At 31.3% G+C, this 19,541-nt stretch overlaps 1 protein-coding gene across 1 annotated transcript; it reads left to right on the top strand.

Annotated features, from left to right (window-relative positions):
* Positions 1–17,122: 17,122 nt before the first annotated feature.
* On the top strand, positions 17,123–18,969 carry LOC133328710 (headcase protein-like; the record flags this gene model as incomplete). Its single annotated transcript, XM_061537255.1, has 2 exons — positions 17,123–17,851; positions 17,990–18,969. Coding segments are annotated over exons 1-2 (1,709 nt in total), but the record flags the coding sequence as incomplete, so codon positions are not given.
* Between the last annotated feature and the right edge of the window lie 572 nt (positions 18,970–19,541).

The raw sequence follows: 19,541 nt of genomic DNA, 5'->3' as shown, positions 1-19,541 counted from the left end.
TTATTATCTTTACCAGGCATAGATCAAGTCCCAAGATGGGACCCATTGGTCCTCTCCTTCTGGTACCTCCCCCACAAATGGTCAATATTTTATAAATTTTATTTGAAGCGATTTGATCAACATTAAATCCGAAACCTGTCGACAATACCGACTGACACTATTTTACTTGTTGTACCTAATAAATGGTATTAATTTGGGAAAACTTTCAATACGTTGCTGACAAAATCGTTGAAGTTTAAAAGAGTTAATCTTTATAAGCCGACTACTGGCACATACCTAACTTAGAGGAAAATTAAATTATTGATAGAATTTATGTCCATTACTTTTATCGAATTTTATCGTAAACTGCACAAAATTATAGAAAATCTAACTCTAGACGTTTAATTGGTTACTGAAAAAAATTTGGTATGTTACCGCATCGCCAACGACTATTTCTATCATCGATTACAAAAGATAATGATTTTGCATTTACAAAATAACGTACAGTTATTTCGAACAATTCATTTCTAATATTTTTTTACCGTTAAACAATACTACTTTGCAAACCTTTGAACAACCTACTGCCATCACGGCAACCCTGGCGTAACACTGTTGTTCAATGATGACAAACGAAACGTAACAGCAGCAACGACCAAAAAATACAGAAACACATGTAGAAAGAATGAGAAAAAGCAAACCATATTCCAAAACTGCAAAAACACAAAAGCAGCAAAACAAAAAAATGAGAAACACCGCAGCTTTCTCTCACACAGCACACAAAACTTGAAAACTCGTGCAAAAGCAGCTCCATTCATATTAGAAGCGAGGCACGCACACACATACTCAACCTCTGACAACAACACAACGACCGAGCGACCGGCTTTTTTATTTGTGTTTATTTTTATTTTGCCGGCTATGTTTTGTTTGCTTATTCGTTATGGTTTGATGTGTTGCTGCTTCGTTCGCTGCTCGGCGACTTAACAGCAGCCGACGATGTTGCGTTGAAGTCGTCGACGTCATCGTCGTCGCCGTTAGTTGGTTGGTTTTCTGCTCAGTCAGTTTGATAGTATTTTATCAATTCTTATTGGTTTGCACCTACAACATGTTCGACATCATTTTGCAGCCGGTTGGAGGGGTATTTTTATGTATTGAATTTTTGGTTTGATGTTGGTTGTATGCTTCCGGCATGAAAGTGAATGGGTTGGTTGCGTTCATGAAAATGTCTTTTTTGTTCGTTTCGTTTCTTTCGTTCGCATTTCATTTTAGTTTTTATTTTTCGATGTTTCAGTTGTTCGATGAATGCCGTGAGGGGTGTTTGGCAGTATTCGGTGGATTACAATACAATGGGGATAGTTTATAACAGTTTATGAGACATGAAGATGATTTTAATTTTGTCGTATTATTTGAACCTCAAATATATTTATTGTGTTGTTTACATTGGAAGTTATTAATTTTAGGAAAATGTTGACGTAATTATAGTTTTTATTTTTTTGACAGAAGTAAAAATTCCTTATAGGTATTTATAATCTCTGGCAAAAAATAAATAAAAAGTGCTATTGATCTTCAGGACGTAGGATTTTTTATTCTTCAATCAAGAAAAAATAAAGAGGGCCATTAAACTTTACTTATTTTAGTAAAAATTGTACCTATATTTAAAATTTACAATACAACCGAAAAAGTCTGTTAATAATATATTTAAACAAATTCGATTAAAAATATTGAAATACATGTCATGTTTAATTGAGATTTCAAAGGTCATTCTTAAGTAGATATAGGTTCAAATTAAATAAAAATATAAAAAAAACCTTAAATAGATCGGAACCGAATAGAAACTTAAAATTCAAAAAAATTATACATGCAATTTGTATAATGATACGTAAAATCATGGTATAAAGGTAAAGGAAGCCGTAATGCCAAATTACATCCACTTCGGTAGAAAAATGCAGCAAAATTCTTCAAAATACCGAAAATGGAGCGGGAACTTTATATGTAGGATATGCCACAATATATATTTTTTTCAGAGATATGTTTCATCCTCAAGGATCCCTAAATACCACTACGTTGGAATATGCTGCTAAAACATTCACATATTCATTTTTTGCAGAATTGTTTCCAGTTATTTTTACATTTATAGTAATTACAATAGTATTTAAGTTAAGAATATAAAAAGCCCAATCATGAATACCAAATCCGTAAGGAATTTTTCTCTTTTCATTTTCCTTCTATCACGAACAAAAAGCAAAATTAATCCTTAAAGAAAAAATTATGTGTCATGAACGTCCTCAAACTTGCGTATACCTTTAGAAAAATCACGAAACCTACGGGAGTTGCAAAAAAAACTGATTTTTCTCAAAGAAATTTTGTTGAAAACTTATATCATCAACACTTTACTAGATTCTGTAGCAAGAGGCACCATAGGAAATCGTAAAGTATGTAAATTGCTTACAATTAATTTTTGGTGGTAATACAGCCTCTCAAAAAGTTTTCCACCGATCAAGGCTTGGATGAAATAAAATGTATCACATACGTAAACCGGCTTTTTATTTTGTAAAAACATATTTTTAATAACAACAAATGATCTTCGGTATATCAAAAAGGGCATACTAAAGGCCCATTAGTGATATACATATATTTTTCTCAAGTCATTCATGATCGGAGGATCCAATCCGCGGGAAAAATATTTTCCTTGAGGATCCTCATTATGGCGTATTTTACATTTAGATCTACACTTACATCCATAGAAAGTCCAGCTCAAGTAAAAGTGAAACCAGCTGACCATTCACAAACGTCGTAAATACGTGGAAATGGTGCATAACCCTTTCAGTGTCAAGAAAAATTTTGTCGGAAATTCTAAAATTTTGTATTTAAAATCATATAAAGGCAATTTTATTGCAATATATATATTTTTATATATTTCATGATTGATTGATATATAGTTGTACATAGTGCAATAATCCTCTTTTAAGTAAATTTTTTCGAAGAAAACACGTCTAAACTAATTTATATTGTTCGTTTTTGGATAATAATTTTAAGGATCACGGCGTATTTACTGTCGTTAGTATTATTACTATATGTTAATTGAATTTTGTTTTGAAAATGCGCGCAAATTATATTGGCGTATAGGCAAACCTTACCTATGTTATTTGGTCCGATAATATCGATAGCCAAAACTATCAATCGATATTCAATTTTAAAAAAAGAATCGATACTATCGATATTGACATCGATTTTTTACAGCTCTACTAGGTCCTCATTGACAGTTACGTTCTTATTGCCATATATTTTAAAGAAAAGTGGACCTAGGATCAGCGTTGGCCATTTAGCACTAGAACCAATATTTCGTGACTTTAGAAACCCTTTGGCCATAAAAACTTCTAATAACCTCACAACATAGCTGTTATTTTAAATTTCTTTATTTATATTTATGTATAAAGTTTTTTAAGAAATATAGATCCATTATATATTATATACTTTTCGTTTATAGGCCAAAAATTGATGTAAGCGAAAACAGTACTATTTACTGACATTTTTTTGCCAAATTCATATAATTTATTTGTTCTTTAGTCCACTTCGCCTATAGTCCATAGAAAAAAATCATATAGTCCACTGTTTTTTATATATTTTAAACAGGCTAAGATTTTTTGCAACATTTACAAATGTCAAAAATTGCTACATTCATAGAAGTTGTGAAAATGGGTAGACGCGATATATAAAGTATGGAGAAAACATTAAAATTATTAAAAGACTATGAAAAAAATTGATTGAAATTTTGACAATTGAGTAAAGTAGACAAATCAACAGTTTATAAAATAACAAAAAATAGTTCTAAAATTAAAAAAGCTTCAAATTCATGTAATCTAAATACATTGCATCAAAGAAAACGCGATCGCCCTTTTATTGAAAAGGCGCTTATGTGGACAAATCTGTTGAAGAATGTCATAATAATATTCATGATGAGGAATCTACTGTTGAAGTTTTTCATTGCAAACAACCTGAAGGTACTTTAAAAGTTGTCCTTCAAAATAAAATGTTTTCGATAAAATTGAATCGCTGTAATTTCCATAAAAAGAAGCATACTAAGATTACAGAATTCTTTAGAAAATTGTGATCAATTCACATTTGATTTAATCCTCCAACGGCTTAAAATGGGTCTCATACTTTATTTGTTTCCATTACAGAAAAAGCATTTGAATTAAAACAAGCTATATGTTTTTGTTCATGGAATAACTATACAAGGTAGTCTCATGCAGTCATATGTTTCCAATTTTTTCATAAATTTTGCTTTTGACAGAATTCTGCTTTCAAAATTTAAATGAAAATATCTTCCTTCGAATTGTACGCAAATCTTTTGTCCATTGGCAAAAATTTTTGAATCATTTATATTTATTAATATTTTAAGTTCCCGGCCAATAAAACCTATAAATATAAATTGCAACATTCTTAGTTAAATCTTGAGAATTTTTTTATTTGTTGAAAATTTGCCAATCGTCATGCTTAACATTTTATAGAATCTATTTTTCATTTTATTTGAAATCGATATATGAATTCCATATTAAGAAGGGTTGCCATTATCAATTTCTCAAATGAGAACATCTTGTATAGTTACGCCATGGTTTTTGTTTAAACTACTGATTTTATTGAAATAAATATATTTGTATTTAATAAACATTAATTTTATTTTAAAAAAAGTACATACGTTGTGTATAGTACACAGTGTTGCCAAAACTTTGTCATTAAAAAATGCTAGATTTTGTTTAAAAAAATGCTAGAAAGTGCTAAAAAATTTAAAAAAGTGCTGAATAAAAGGCTAAAAAGTTTATAGAAGGAATTTCGCTTAAAGCTAATAATGAAACCTGGAAATATTCATCTGATATCCTACTTATTCATAGTCAGAATAAATTTCTAAGTCGATAATATTCATAGCTCGCAATATTGATGACAGATTTTTGAAATTCTGAAAATGGAAAATGAAAATGGGATTTATCTGTTCTTTTTAGGGTAGCCCCAACCGAATTAGCTATAATTTGATAGTTTCGATTTTCATTGGAAACAAGTAAAAGAGTGTCAGTCGGTGTTACCGACAGAGATATACCCCCAGCTTATGGTTTGCGGAGGTCATCAATTAAACACAGATGTTATTATTAGCTGTATATAAGAAATATGTTTTTATCGATGAGGTTTCGGATTTAATATTGATAAAATTGTATAAACTATTGGGTCCAATCTTCGGAATTGGTATAGATAATATACCAATGCAATAATCGCCTGATATTGCATTTATAAATATTTTGACCCTCTGTGGGTAAAGATAATAGGTTGTACAAAGTTTCGTTAAAATCGAATGTTCCGTTTGCATGTTATTATGAAATTAGTTTTTAGCATAATTTTGACCATTTTGTGGGGGAGGTACCAGAAGGAGTGCCACACATCTTCGAACTTAAACTATGTTTGGAAGAACTATTAAATGCAAATGGATGAAATTGATTATTCCCTTCGAGAGTTATCGTGCGCACCAGCCAGCCAGCCAGACGGACGGACATGTGTAAAAACCCTATATTTTCTGAAACGGATTTGGTCCAAAGAAACATGTGATCTAAAACCAATATCTCGATGAGGCACATTTTCACCGGATCAAAGTGTATATACCCTCATTAGCCATAAGGCTGAGGGTATAAAAAATCTGCGTAACAAACATTATCAATATGGGTTTTAGTATATAGCGGTACCTTCATAATTCGGTGGCTTGGTGACTTTAGGCACATTATTCTGGTTCCAATTTTATATTTTGGATTCCCATAGGCAGAAAATCTCCATACCAACAATTATCAATATTGGGCCCTCTCAGGGTAGCCTCAGAGAGCGGTCCGTTTTTTAATAGAATTGATTGTAATATCACATTGCGCGTAGGGTTCGGAGGCCTATTTTCGGCATTTTGAGGGATTTAGCCGTATTCTGTGGGTTTTGTGAGGGTAGAAAATATTTATGTGGACAATTTCTATATTTGTTCATATACTCCATATAAAATGTCCGTCCTATTCGCATCATTTTAAAGTTTTAAAACCCTTTTCCCACCGAAGTGGTTGTATAAAATTGGCGAAATTTTTCGAAATATTTCGATTTTTCCATATAAGGTGGGACGTGACCCTATAAGTGGCTATAATTTGACATTCCAGATAGTTTATAATATAAAATATAATCAGCATTGTTTTTTCCAAATAAACAACCTAATACCAGCCAATGTTTTAAGAAAATTTTAATAAACACCACGTGGTGCAGGTGTTTAACATGGTGTTTATAACAAGTTCGGCCGGGTCGGGTTTTTTTACTTGTTCACAGATATACTGACACTTCTTTAACATTAAAAATAAATAAAGATCATAGCGTGAAACATAAAAATTCTATGTGGAATCGAAAAACGGCAATTTTTTTGGTATAAAATCAAATAGACGGAATATTTTGAAAATATCCAGAAAAAAATAAAAAATGCTAAAAAAGATGCTAGGTGCTAGATCAATTTTTTTGGTGCTAAACGATTTTGAAAAGTGCTAAATCTAGCACTAAAAGTGCTAAATTGGCAACACTGATAGTACATGACATATCAGGATTCAGTTATAGTCCATTAAAGGACTTAAAACGAAATTCGGATATAGGGCTATATACGTTTATAGTCCACAAAAATTGTTCAACTATAATTGTGGAGCGACAACTACAGTATAAACAAATTCCTTTATATAAATTTATAACATTTTTTCTTGCATTTTTCTAAAATTTTTAGCACTTTCTAGCATTTTTGGAAACAAAATCTATAATTTTTATTCAATCAAGTTTGGCAGCAATGCTTGTACCAGCCGACAAATGTTTTAGTTTGCTCTTCAAGAAAATAATGACGAAAAGCACGCACAAGGACTCAAGATAGGAGGATATGTTTTACAAAAATATTCCTCTTTCGATTTGACTCAAAAATACCCTGTAATAGCCGCAATTGTGAATCTGCCGTTTTTAGTTCTTAATATACTTGTCAAAGAAATAAGGAATTTCCAAGCCCCAGAACATTAGCTCGATTTTGTTGCATAGTGCTATTGCAGTGTTCAATGTTTGTATATATTCATACTCAATATCTGATGTTTAAATATATTGAAAATAGTGTATTGTTTAGGTTATTACACCTAGAAAAAATCTAGAAAAAAAATCTAACATTACTGAAATCAAGGTGTATGCATCAGATACAACAACAAACATTTTACAAAAACAACATTGTTGTTATAGAAATAAAATTGTCTTGCTGACAAATAGGTTTTGACAAAAGTAAATAAAAACAATTATACATTTCTTCAGGTCGAATAATTTTGAAAAGTGTCCCACATGTAAGCCTTGTTTCCTTGGGGGGTTTGCTTATATTTTAAATTACAATATAATTTTCGAAGAAGTGTCTTCTCGGTAGAAAAATTGTAGGACATAAATCCTCGGTCAAACACCACAAACCCGTATGCAAGCTGTCAATAGACTACGCAACAGAATCTCATTTTAAATTATAAAAAAAATTGTATTTAGCCAGGCGTTTGTAGAAAACTAATGGACAAATTCTTATTTATTTACACAAATTTAACTTATAACTAAGAAGATTAAAAGTTAAATATACTTAATAAGAGGCTATGACAACTACGGTCTTAAGCCAGATGGAATATTATTGGGTATATTTGAATGGACAAATTATAATTTATTTATTTATTTATTTCATACAAAGCAATGCAGAAGCTGTTACCAGCCTAATAATAATACAAGCTATATAACACCATAGCCTTGATTTTGAGGGAAACAGGGGATTTAGGGGCAGATTTCCTTTTCCTTAACAATCTTCTTTTTGGTATTAAATCGATCATAAGAACACACATATGTATATGTATATTTGCAATCTGGAACCCAAGTTGTACTTGCGGTAAATATGTGTAACAAATCAGCGGCCGGATTTAGAACTGATTTAAGCTCATGCTTCCTTGTCGTCAATTAATAAAAAATAATATTCGAAAACAGAAGACAATATTTTAAATCGAAATGAAATGTTGACAAATATTTTTGACAATTTACTTTACAAACAATAAGGAAAAAAGTTTAAAACCATATGATTGTCACTTACACCTTATTAAATACACCTTGACTGAAATAAAAGAAAACTACTTCGAAATTTCCTTTAAAAATTAAGAACGTGCATGTTCCAATAAGCATTGCATAAAACTGAGAATTTTTGTACATGAATGCAATAAATTCCGTCGGATTAATTACCGTCTCTGGGTACCAAGAGTGTACTGTTTATATTGGTCGAAATCACTTTGAAAAAATGTAAATTCAAATGCAGTAGTAGTTTTTTTTAAGTGCAATTAAAGTCAATACTGCCTAAAGCTTAGGTATACGATTTAATCTAGCCCCAAAAATATCATTCTTAACCGCATTTAGTTTTGTGTTAGAATATATGTAATTGTTTATGATGTGTAGTGTTATAACTATTTGAATTAAAACAAATATTATTTTGCGGTTTGTCTTTCCACCACATTTTGGAAAGATTTTTTTTTTTTGGAAATTTTTATTTTATTATTTTCTTTTCATTTCGGCACAGAACATATCTTACAAAATAAAATCTTAAATAATATTCCCATAATATATATACAACTTAAACTAATATCACAGATGTGCTTAAACCTTAAAACTAATAAATATATCACAGATGTTTTCGGGTATCACAGATAATTACTAATATCACAGATGAATCAAAAAACAAATATTGAATTTTTTAATATTTTAAAATTAAAATACAAATGTAAATATAAATATTATTTAAAACAATTTCAATAAAAAGGCCCTCAGTTGCCTGATTATTTCGAAATGTTATAATATATGAATATATTTACGTAATATATATATTTTAAAATATTAAAAATACAAATAAATGTTTTTTTTTTAGAAATTAAAAATGTAACAGAATATAAAAATATTTTTATCACAGTAGTATATCACAGTTGCAATTATGTTATCACAGAAATTATTTGAAAGGAATAAATAAAAAACAAAAATATTGAGACATCCAATTTTTCTTAAATTCAAAAATTTAAAGTTGTAGAAGAATGTATCAATTTTAAAACCAACTTAACAAAAAAAAAAATTGTAATAAATAAAAATGCAAAGGAAATAAAAGTGAAATAAAAACTTTTTATTATAAAAAAAACATATTTGGAAAGCAAGAAAAAATTAAAAAAACTTTAAAAATAAAACAAAAAATATAAATTAAATAACAAGTTATTAATTAAAAAAATCACAAATAAAATTGAAAATCATAATAAAGTCAATTATTAAAAAATTATAATTAATGAAAAACAAAAAACATTTAAAATAAATATTATATAAAATTAATTAAAATATATATATATATAAAATTAAAAAAATGAAATTTATGGAAAAAATATAATAATAAAATATAAATTAAATAACAAGTTATTAATTAAAAAAATCACAAATAAAATCGAAAAGCATAATAAAATCAATTATTTAAAAAATTATAATTAATAGAAAACAAAATACATTTAAAATTAATATTAAATAAAATTAATTAAAATATATCATATTATATAAAATTAATAAGAAATGAAATTTATGGAAAAAATATAATAATAAATTAATTTCAGTACAAGAATAAAAATGAATAATAATAAATAAATATAATCACACATATATATATATATATATAAAATTCATATAACAATTATCACAGTTTGTAGTTACATATATAATATCACAGTTTACTAATCTAAAAAATATCACAGTTGGTTTCCTTAATTATCACAGTTCAAAATTTGTCGTCCATCCTCAGTTATCAATTACGTCTCTCGTTTCGTTCCATAAGTTTTTGCTTTAAAATGTAGTTTTCGAAGACACATTGTGTAGTCCCCTATATATTTTGGGACTTGGAATGCTTTGAGCATTATTCCGATTTAGTGTGTGTGAGGAGTAGTCCATGCCAAACCATTTCCTAGCATCCTTACACCGATCCGTTTAAACGGCCCAAGTCTTTCAATTGAGCTGATATGTTTCGAACATTATCAATAGGCCCAGGGGTTTTCAGTTTAGAACTTTGTTATCACATTCGAAAAATATCACATATGTGAAAAGGAAAAAAATTATCTGAAAAGGAGAAAAAAGTTGAAAAATATTTTATTAGCTTACTATTAAAAATCATATATTATTAGTTCATAATAAAAAAATATAAAAAATAAAAAACATTAAAAATAAATATATTTAAACCATTTATTTTATTAAAATCAATTTGTAATAAATTCATATATTTCATTTTATAATTGATTCTTGAAATTAATTTGTTTTATAAAAAGAAATGCTAAAACATTTCCATTTTTTTAATTAAAAAAAATGTTATATTTTTATTAAATTTATTTATTTTTTTTTGTTAATTAAAAATATGTGTTTTTTGAAGCAATTTATGTTATTAAAAATATTTTGATCTATTTTGTATGTTTTCAATATCTTTAAAAATATGTTTTTATCACAAAAAAAAAAAAATAATAATAAATAAATAAAAAATAAATATATAAATAAAAATGTCTAATAAATTCATTTATTTCATTATATAATTTATATTATCAAATATTTTATATTATCAAATATTTTTTTTAAAACTTACCACAGTATTTGAAAAAATCTCCACACACTATTTTATAATCCACCGTGTCAGTTTAATTAACTCAGGAAAAAATAGTCTCAAGTTACCCCATAATCCTTTATTGGTAGGCCGCCTGCCACCTAATTGTGGGGGTTCTTATTTATTCCTGTTTGTTTGATGCCACAAGTACGAGGCATAACTTTCACTATGTGGATTACTGCTATTTTTACTTGCATCCGATAGTCATCTCTACTTGGTAGCTGATAGCTATCAGGATATGTTTAAGCTTTGAGCTTATATCACCATTTAAAATCACAGGAGAGAAAAAATGTTCACCTTTAAAAGAAAACGAAAGAAACACACACAAGAATTAATACACCAGCCTTGATACGAAATTTTCGTTTTCTTCTTCTTATTTTTGTAAGCCGAAGTAGCAGCAAAAAGATATGGAAAACAAGAAAAATTTACCTTCTTCTCGTATCCTTTTTTGCCCAAAGCAACACCACACCACACTCCACCACAGTCAGACTGTGACTGAAAATTCGTTGTAACTTAAGGATTAATGAAACCTTCGTTGCATGGAAAAACTTGACGATTTTCACACAGTTCGTTTGTTAGCTGTGCGTTCGCCTGCCAAACGAAGAGGAAAATTTGCGCCAAAAATTTTCCACCCCAAAATCTGGCGATGGGAAAAAAGGAAAGTTAATGAAACATTTTCCTACGCACACACAACCAAACACACACACAGAATCGCATCGAACCAATCCTCCAATAAGAATCCTTGAACCTGAAATGAAAAGGAAAAATTTATACCAAGCAACAGAATAAAACAAATTGTCATTCATGTTAGAAGGACCGAAGGAAAAAAAATTGTGTGTGTGAAGAAAACTCACCCACCCTTATTCGGGGACGCTTGGTTTTAAGGTTAGAAGGAGATGTTAGAAACAAACCCACCCACCCACTCTTGTTCAAAAACCACCGCAAACTTTAATGTTAGATAGATATACTTACTCCATCACACTCCCACTGCCGCCTGCAAATCACATTCAAATAAGAATTTCATTTGGGATTTGTGCAGAATAGCATATTTTCAGCTGCTCAACAACCAATACCGTTAGTAGGGTGAGTAGGAAACAGCAACTGTGCCATCACCACCACCACCACTTGGCACACAATCACCCCCTAAAACAGTTGAGAACTTTATACAAAATTCTAATAGTGTGTGCTGGCCTTTTATTAACGGCACGGAGAATACACACGCGAGAGAGAGAGTACTTTCTAGAGAACTAAAGAAATCCAACGGCAGAGAGCAAGAGAAATGTTTTGTTTTCTCAATGCTCGGCATGCTAGCCGCACAACACACAGCAGCATACACAGCCGAGTGCTGCCGCCATCCATTCGGCCAAGCACATGTTTGAACCGTCTCGTTGCCGTTGTGCATGCCGCCGACGCTGGCGTCGCCGCAGTTACTGCGCCCCGGTTGGGTAGCTTCATTCACAATTTTTCTTGTGAATTTTTAGTATGAATTTCGCTTTCTGCTGAACAAGTTGTGTTGAATTGAATGTGAGAGAGTTCGGAGCGCGCTCGTTAACAAGACAAGACCAACAACAACAGCAACTGTGAAAAGCAAGCGCAGCAACAACAACAAAATTGCAATACCCCATTAAAATTTTGTTTTCTATTCAAACGAAGAAAAAAAATCACCACCAAAAAATAAGAAATATTTTTTTGTATGGAAACAAAACCGAGAAGTTTTGGAAGTGAAAAAAACAACAACAACAAAACAATTAATCGTATAATCAAAATATAATACAGAAAACAAAAGAATTCCTACTAGAACGACGAAAACGGTAAAGATAAAGCAGAAATAAATAAAAAACAACAACAATAATCAGAAAATCAATTGCATGCATGATTTTTCGGGTTTATTAATGAAAACAAAAACAACAACAACAACGTCGAAAAACATTTTTATTCGGGTTTACGTCGTACGCCTACATCCCTCCCAGTTAACGTTTAAATAAATTGTGAGGATAACCGACCAAAAAAACTGGAATAAAGTGCAAAACAACAACAATTGAGAACAACAAACCAAAATCAGACAAGCACAAGTGCAAAACAAATTCTGTAACATCAAGAACAAAAAATAAAACAACAGCAAATATTGCCAAAATTGTCTGCTGCTATTCTTCTCAAACAAACAAGAAAATAGAAAAACGTGCACAAACAAGTTGCGAAAGACATTCATATGTTTGTCGTGTTGTGTGCGTGTGCTGTAATTTACACCTCATTGTAATTTCCACCTCATACGAAAAGGAATAACTGTAAATTTATGGCATTTACAGCAACAAAAACAAAAAGAGGAAGATCAAACCAAACTCTGGTACCATTAGCAGAGGGGAGAAAACGACCAGGCTCAGTGGTGGGCAATCCTTGAATATCAGCAACAACTGAAAAAAATAAAAACAATTTTTTTGAATTCATCATCATCATTCATTTTTCAAGTGGAGCATTCTCGTGGACTTTTTCTCATTCACTTTTTATAAATTGAAAGAAATAAAATTAATTAAATTTCTTTGGACAATACACTCTCCTCTGGTTGCAGTTGCCATTGAATTAAAATTCTTTCGTGTACCGTGAACGAATAACAAAAAATTCGCGAGTGTTTTTTTTACTGATCTACGAACTCGAGTGTGTGTGCGTGTGTGTATGGCTCCAATGAAGAAAAGTCATTCAACGCTGAAAATTTCTATGGATTAAATTTTTTTTATTGAAAACAAGAAGACGAAAAAATACAATAATAACAATAACATTCACACAGGAGCAAAGCAGAGCAAGCAGCAACAACAGAAATAATAACAGCAGCCACAGATTTTTGTTTGTGTATTATTTCTGCGTGTGTTTGTGTGTGCCGTTGTTTTTGATTTGTTTTATTTTTTTTTTGCTCGACATCACAACACACAGTGACCGGTGCGTAAAAAGTGACAGTTGTGTTATTAAATCAATCAAAAAGAAAACATCAAAACCAAAACAAAACAACAAAAATGTGCCAGACAACAATGTGAATTTTCGTTATTAATCAAAAATAAAAGTAAATGCAAGTGCAGTACAGGTATTAAAGGAATTAATTATTTGAGTGTTTTTTTGTTAATCATTGAATTGTCAGTTTTACACTATCCTATCAAAAATGAATAGGTGAAGTGAGATGAGTCATTTTGAGAGGATGATAGAAGTAAACTTTAGAAGTGAAAATGAAAGTGAGAGTAAAGTGGGGAATAAATAAATAATCAATGCAATGTGATATTGAATTTTTCTGCCAATGTGATATGGAATTAATCCAATCGGAGAAAAATATGGATTAAGAATAAATTGAAGTAACAACAAATTTTCATAGAACAAAGAAGGTAAGAAATTACCTTTAGTGCCACCTCTCAGAAAAAATTAATGTTAAAATATGGGGATGTTCGGAACTTTGAAATCCAATATCTCGGGAAAAAGTTATGTTTGTAAAAATGTTAGACTTTTCTTGGAGGTTAACTCAAATGAAAATATAAGCCATGTTTCTTGTAAAAGATGCACTCAGTTTTTCGTTCATTTTTTATTTTAATTTTTAGTGGATTTGTGTATTTGTCATTTAAATGCTAGAAGGATATTTGAGAAATTATCAAGCTCCCTATCTCACAAATTTGAGTTCCACCCACAAAACCGTTTATCAAAGAAATCGATTCTTAGAGTCAGGAAAACATAATATTTTGGAAAAATATTTAATTCTCACCGTTAAAAATAAATCTTTGCCACTCGCCGTATAGGGTTTTTTCTCGTTTTCAGTGTTTTGTTCTTCTAAACATAAGTTCGTAATTTAAATATTTCTTCCCACAAAATAAGGAGTTATATTCGAGAAATTCCGGGCCTTAGAAATGTGAATTCCTCGAAATTAATTTTTGCCATTAATGGAATTTGCCTAGTAGTACATTAACATGACAGTAAATTTTCGCCAAATTCTTCTGAAATAAATTCCAGTTCGCTTGAGATGTAAAATCTAATATACAAAAGTTTTTTAATTTTTTTTTTTATAGTTTGTAAGTGTTAGAAAAGTATATATTCTTAACGGATAGGTGTAAAAATTAACCTCACCAGTTAGGCTTTTAAATAGTGCCACCAACTATTTTTTTTATAAACGAAATATCAAGTAGTAATTTTGGTCAAAATGTTACATGTTGTAATATTCAGTTTGAACAACATTCCGGAATGATTCTGGCAAGTTTTTTTAAATAATAATTCTTTATTGAGTTGAATAAAAATTAAAATAAATGAATTTCGAATTTATCTTCCCAAATGGTTAAGGCAACATTTTAATATTTAAAAGATTCAACTATGGGCCAGGAATTTGAGCACGTTTTTCAATCAAATTGGCTATAATTACAATTTATTTAAAGTATGCCATATTTCGGATTTTATATACTGCAAAGATATGAAATATTTGGGGTTTTCTTATATTTAATGCCAAATTTTGGATTAATTTTAATTGATTTTCAAAATCTGATTTTACATTTTTAATCGATGGTCATAGCTCTACAAAACCAAAATAATAATTTGATAATTCAAACTTTAAAAAAATTGACTGCTGTTTTCGGTCCACCCTATTGAATCTTTATTTTTTTCTTGTAGAATCGAAATAAGCGTCCTCGAAACCTTTATATCTGATATTTATTTATTTCATAAACCCATTGCTCTAATTATGGCCAAAAATGGGATGTCTGGCCTATGGTGGATTCCTCACAGATAACAATGGCGAAATCCCTATTTCCGACTCAAATGTTAGGTTGGATCTTATAATCAAATAGAGCACAAAAAACCGGATTACAGAATACGCAATGAGTTGTGAAATGCAGACCATATTACCGGATAATGCGGATTATCGAGATTTTACTGTATAGTAATTCTGGTTAATCGATTTTATGATTAAATTAATTATAAAAGCTCAGAAGAATTTTAGACATAGTTTCAAAGTCAAAAAATAAAAGTGTAATATAATACGAATGAAGTACGCGAATTGACCAAACCTTGTCTTAAATAAATATATTTACCTAAACTAGATCGTGACCAAAGAACTTTCTATCGACCTACTCATTCTTGTGCTTGCCACATTTTTGAAATTTGTACTTCGTAATTTTTACTTACCTACGTTAAGGGAAGCTATGATCAAATGAAATCTGAATTTACCACTATCTTTGCACATCCTGATATTTTTACATATCTATAAAATGATCAGGTACCTTTAGGTACCTGAAAAGGTTGAAACATTTTAAATCACATATCTTAATTTCTAATTTTAATGTACATAGTCTGTAAAAATAGCCGTAGTTTGACATATAAAGTTCTTCATAGGAGGAATTAACTACTCATAAAAAATGCATTATGCACTTAGTCTCATATTTTGGAAGTATAGTCGAAATATTTTATAATGGTACCATTTATAACGAAATATCCTAAGGTCCAGAGAAATATGCTGCCTTTATTTTCATATCGTTTATAACGAATAATGAAATAAACGTAATTTGACTATTTTTAGTTTTGCGAGGTTAAAACAACTCCTTAAAATAAATATTTAATATATACGTATTTTCGGCATATAGCCTGATTTTGATTCCTCTCGGTTTAAAGATATACAATATTTTGGTGTTCCTTTTTTAATTCGAAACTTTAGGTACTTTAGAAAGTCCCTTAAAATTGTAAATACAAAGTTTAAACGTTTCGAAAGCCGGTCATACTCCTGTTTCATACTAAATCTATGCACGTTCTCTTTCGTTTCTTGAAGGGTAAGACGGCATTTCGTTTTTGTTAAGGTTGTTATTTTATCTTCTAGGATCCCTTAATTTGTTTTTTTGGAATTAATTTTGAAATTACAATCGAAATCAATAATGTGGTGAATTATGAAGGTCCACTTAATAACAAATTTTTTGGCAATTAATATTTAATTTTATTTGTGATAAGATAGTGAATTTGACAATTTTCCATAAAAATTGAAATATTAAACTAAAGTTCTATCCTTTCTTTACAGAAATTAAACAATTTTCAAAATTTAAGACTTTTGCAGAATAAATATCACTTAAACACTTTTAATAACAGAACAAAGTATTTTTTATAATATTAAAATAGAAAAAAACAAGCAGTGAAAAAGCAGTAAAGCAATAAAAATAAAAATTTAGATTTCATATTTTTATACAAACAACAACACAAAAATGTAAAAATAGCAACATTTTTATCGCCAAACAAAACAAAATTAAAAAAAAATGAATTAATAAAACGAGTTTTGCAACGACAACAATTTTCAACAACTCCATATTGATAAATAAAAAAGAAGCAAAAAAAAAACTACTGCATTTATATTTTTTGATTTTGCAATAAGTTTTCTGTCAACGGGAAAATTCCGTTTCTTCGTTATCGCCACACAGTTAGCCCCCCATTTAAATGCTACTTATGGCGCCACGTCGCAATCACAATACCAACAGCATTGTAACGCAGCAGCAAACACCGCAACAACAATCAACCGCAAATCAAACGTCGTCGTCATCGTCCTCCTCAGCATCTTTGTCATCGGTGGTGGCAGGCGGCGGTGCGACATCTTCACCGTTTTTGGTGGCCAATTCTGGCACGGCGTCATCAGCGGCAACGACGCTTTTTAATAGCTTCTATACGACGTCAGCACCTACGCAACTCAACGAGGAATCTGGGATTAGCAACAGCATCAGCAACAACAACGGTAATACGAATAACGGCGCCAACAATATGTCACCCATGCAAACCGCAATAACCACCAGCAGCAACAACAACAATAATACATTGACTCCTAATCATAACAACAGCAGCAACAACAATAAGGGAGATCAATATGTTCATTGTTGCCATCCTGGTGGTGAGTGCTTCAAATCCGATTCTCCCCTGATCAATTTGGATGATCTCGCCGATTGTGTGAAAGTGATTTGCAACAATGAGAATTGTAATGTGGGTCAGTATATGCATCGGGAGTGCTTCGAAAATTGGGAACAGTCCGTTCTACAATCCCTCAAGTCAATGGGTGGTAGGGCCCGATCATGGTCTGATCGTCAAAAGGCACAAAATCTATGGACCAAAAAAGGCTACGATTTGGTCTATAAGGTGTGTGGCTGCAAATGTTCCCGAGGCCATTTACGCAAGGATTTGGAATGGGTAGCACCCAAGCCTGCTGGCCAGCAACAATATTCCATGAATGGTGGCCAAAGGATAATGAATGGTAATGGTACAACAAATGGTGGATGTCAGGAGGATGAGGATAAGAAGAAAAAGAAAAATAAACGGAATCGCCAGCAACAACAACAACAACCCCAACAGCAGTCGCAGCAACAAACAACGCAGTCGAATAAAACTTTGGCACCTTTGCAGGTCAATGGTCAGCAGCAGCAGCAATCTCAACAGCAACAACAACAAATGTCCAATGGAGTTTCTTCCAATGGAAATAATTGTGTGCTGGACCACAAAACCACCGATAACAACCAAGTTGGTCATCACAATTCTTCTTCTTCTAACGTTTCAAATTCCACATCATCTTCTTCAGCCACTAACAATAGTACACCCAATGTCGGTGTCATTGGTTCGGGTTTGCATCATCAGCAACAGCAACAAAATCCAATACAAAACAACACCCAATCTTCTTCGGGCCTAGCTGAGCTACCGGCCACCGTCATGTCCTCAATCAATAATCTATTGAATGGCTCCAATAATATTTTGGGTTTGGATTTACGCCCACGCACCAATAGCCTCTCATCGGCCAGCAATAGCCACAGTGGTTCCACCTCACCCTCGGCCATATCCTTCTGCAGTGGTGCTGGTGAACTAACCATGGTTCCAGCACCAACCACCATCACCATATCTTCCAACGGTCTGGCGAATGGCACCAGCGTCACCACCAATCAATTGGCCACATTACAAAATTTAAATTTAAATGGATTTTATCAACCTCAGGCCAACTTAAACAATCAGCAGCAGCAACAACAACATCAAACCTCATTAATGCAACAACAGCAGGCTCAATCATCTCTAACTAAAAATATTCTTAATGGATTACAATCGTCTGCCCTGTTGGGAAATGGTGTAGGCGGCGGTCTAGGATCTTCTAATCCGGCTACTACCGCTTCAGTAGTTGCAACCACAGCTTTATTGATTAAACAACAACAACAGCAGCAGTGCTCTTCTGCCAATGGTCTCAAACATTTGTCACCATTCGAACAGCAACAATTGCTGTTGCAACAAAAAGTCAAAGAGGTGGAATTGTATTCGGAGAGAGTTCGGTAAGTGAAGACTTTTTTATTTCTCTAATTTTAGAATTTGTATGAAGTTTTTAAGAATTGAAAACCTTCAATTTCCTATAGAAGACATTCTAAATGTCTTTAATAGAGGAGCTTCTAGTCTTTCTTTACATAGGCCCTTTCAAATGACTTATATAGAAAACTCTCGAAACACTCTCATCGAAGTCTTTTAAATGTGTGTCTAGTGTGTTATCACGCCTTAATAATTCTTTCCAAAAAAATATTTTTAAAAAATCCACGCCTTTTTCCAGAACATTCGTAAAGTGCGTACATACATTGAAGTAATCCCCGATCAAGTTCCTACTCTAATTTATCAACCGAAGTGGCTGTAATTTGGCATTTCGGGGTCTGATAGGATAAAAGACTTCCGGGCGAACAATCGTTGATATACGTCTATGGTTTTTTTGGCATATCAAGGTCCAGACCGGTTTAAGGTATTTTGAAGGTCCTAGCCGATTTTTTTCCGCGGCTGCATTTTTGGTTTCTCAGGGAAAATACCTCCCACTTGGACTATATGGAGACGATCCACTTTTGAACATAACTTCCTCCATAGT

This window comes from Musca vetustissima, unplaced genomic scaffold (assembly GCF_032173495.1).
Source record: "Musca vetustissima isolate MV318-11 ecotype Yass unplaced genomic scaffold, APGP_CSIRO_Mvet_v1 utg3583, whole genome shotgun sequence".
Taxonomy (NCBI): Eukaryota; Metazoa; Arthropoda; class Insecta; order Diptera; family Muscidae; genus Musca; species Musca vetustissima.
Note: the sequence above shows the minus strand (reverse complement) of the source record. Positions and strands in the feature narration are given on the sequence as shown.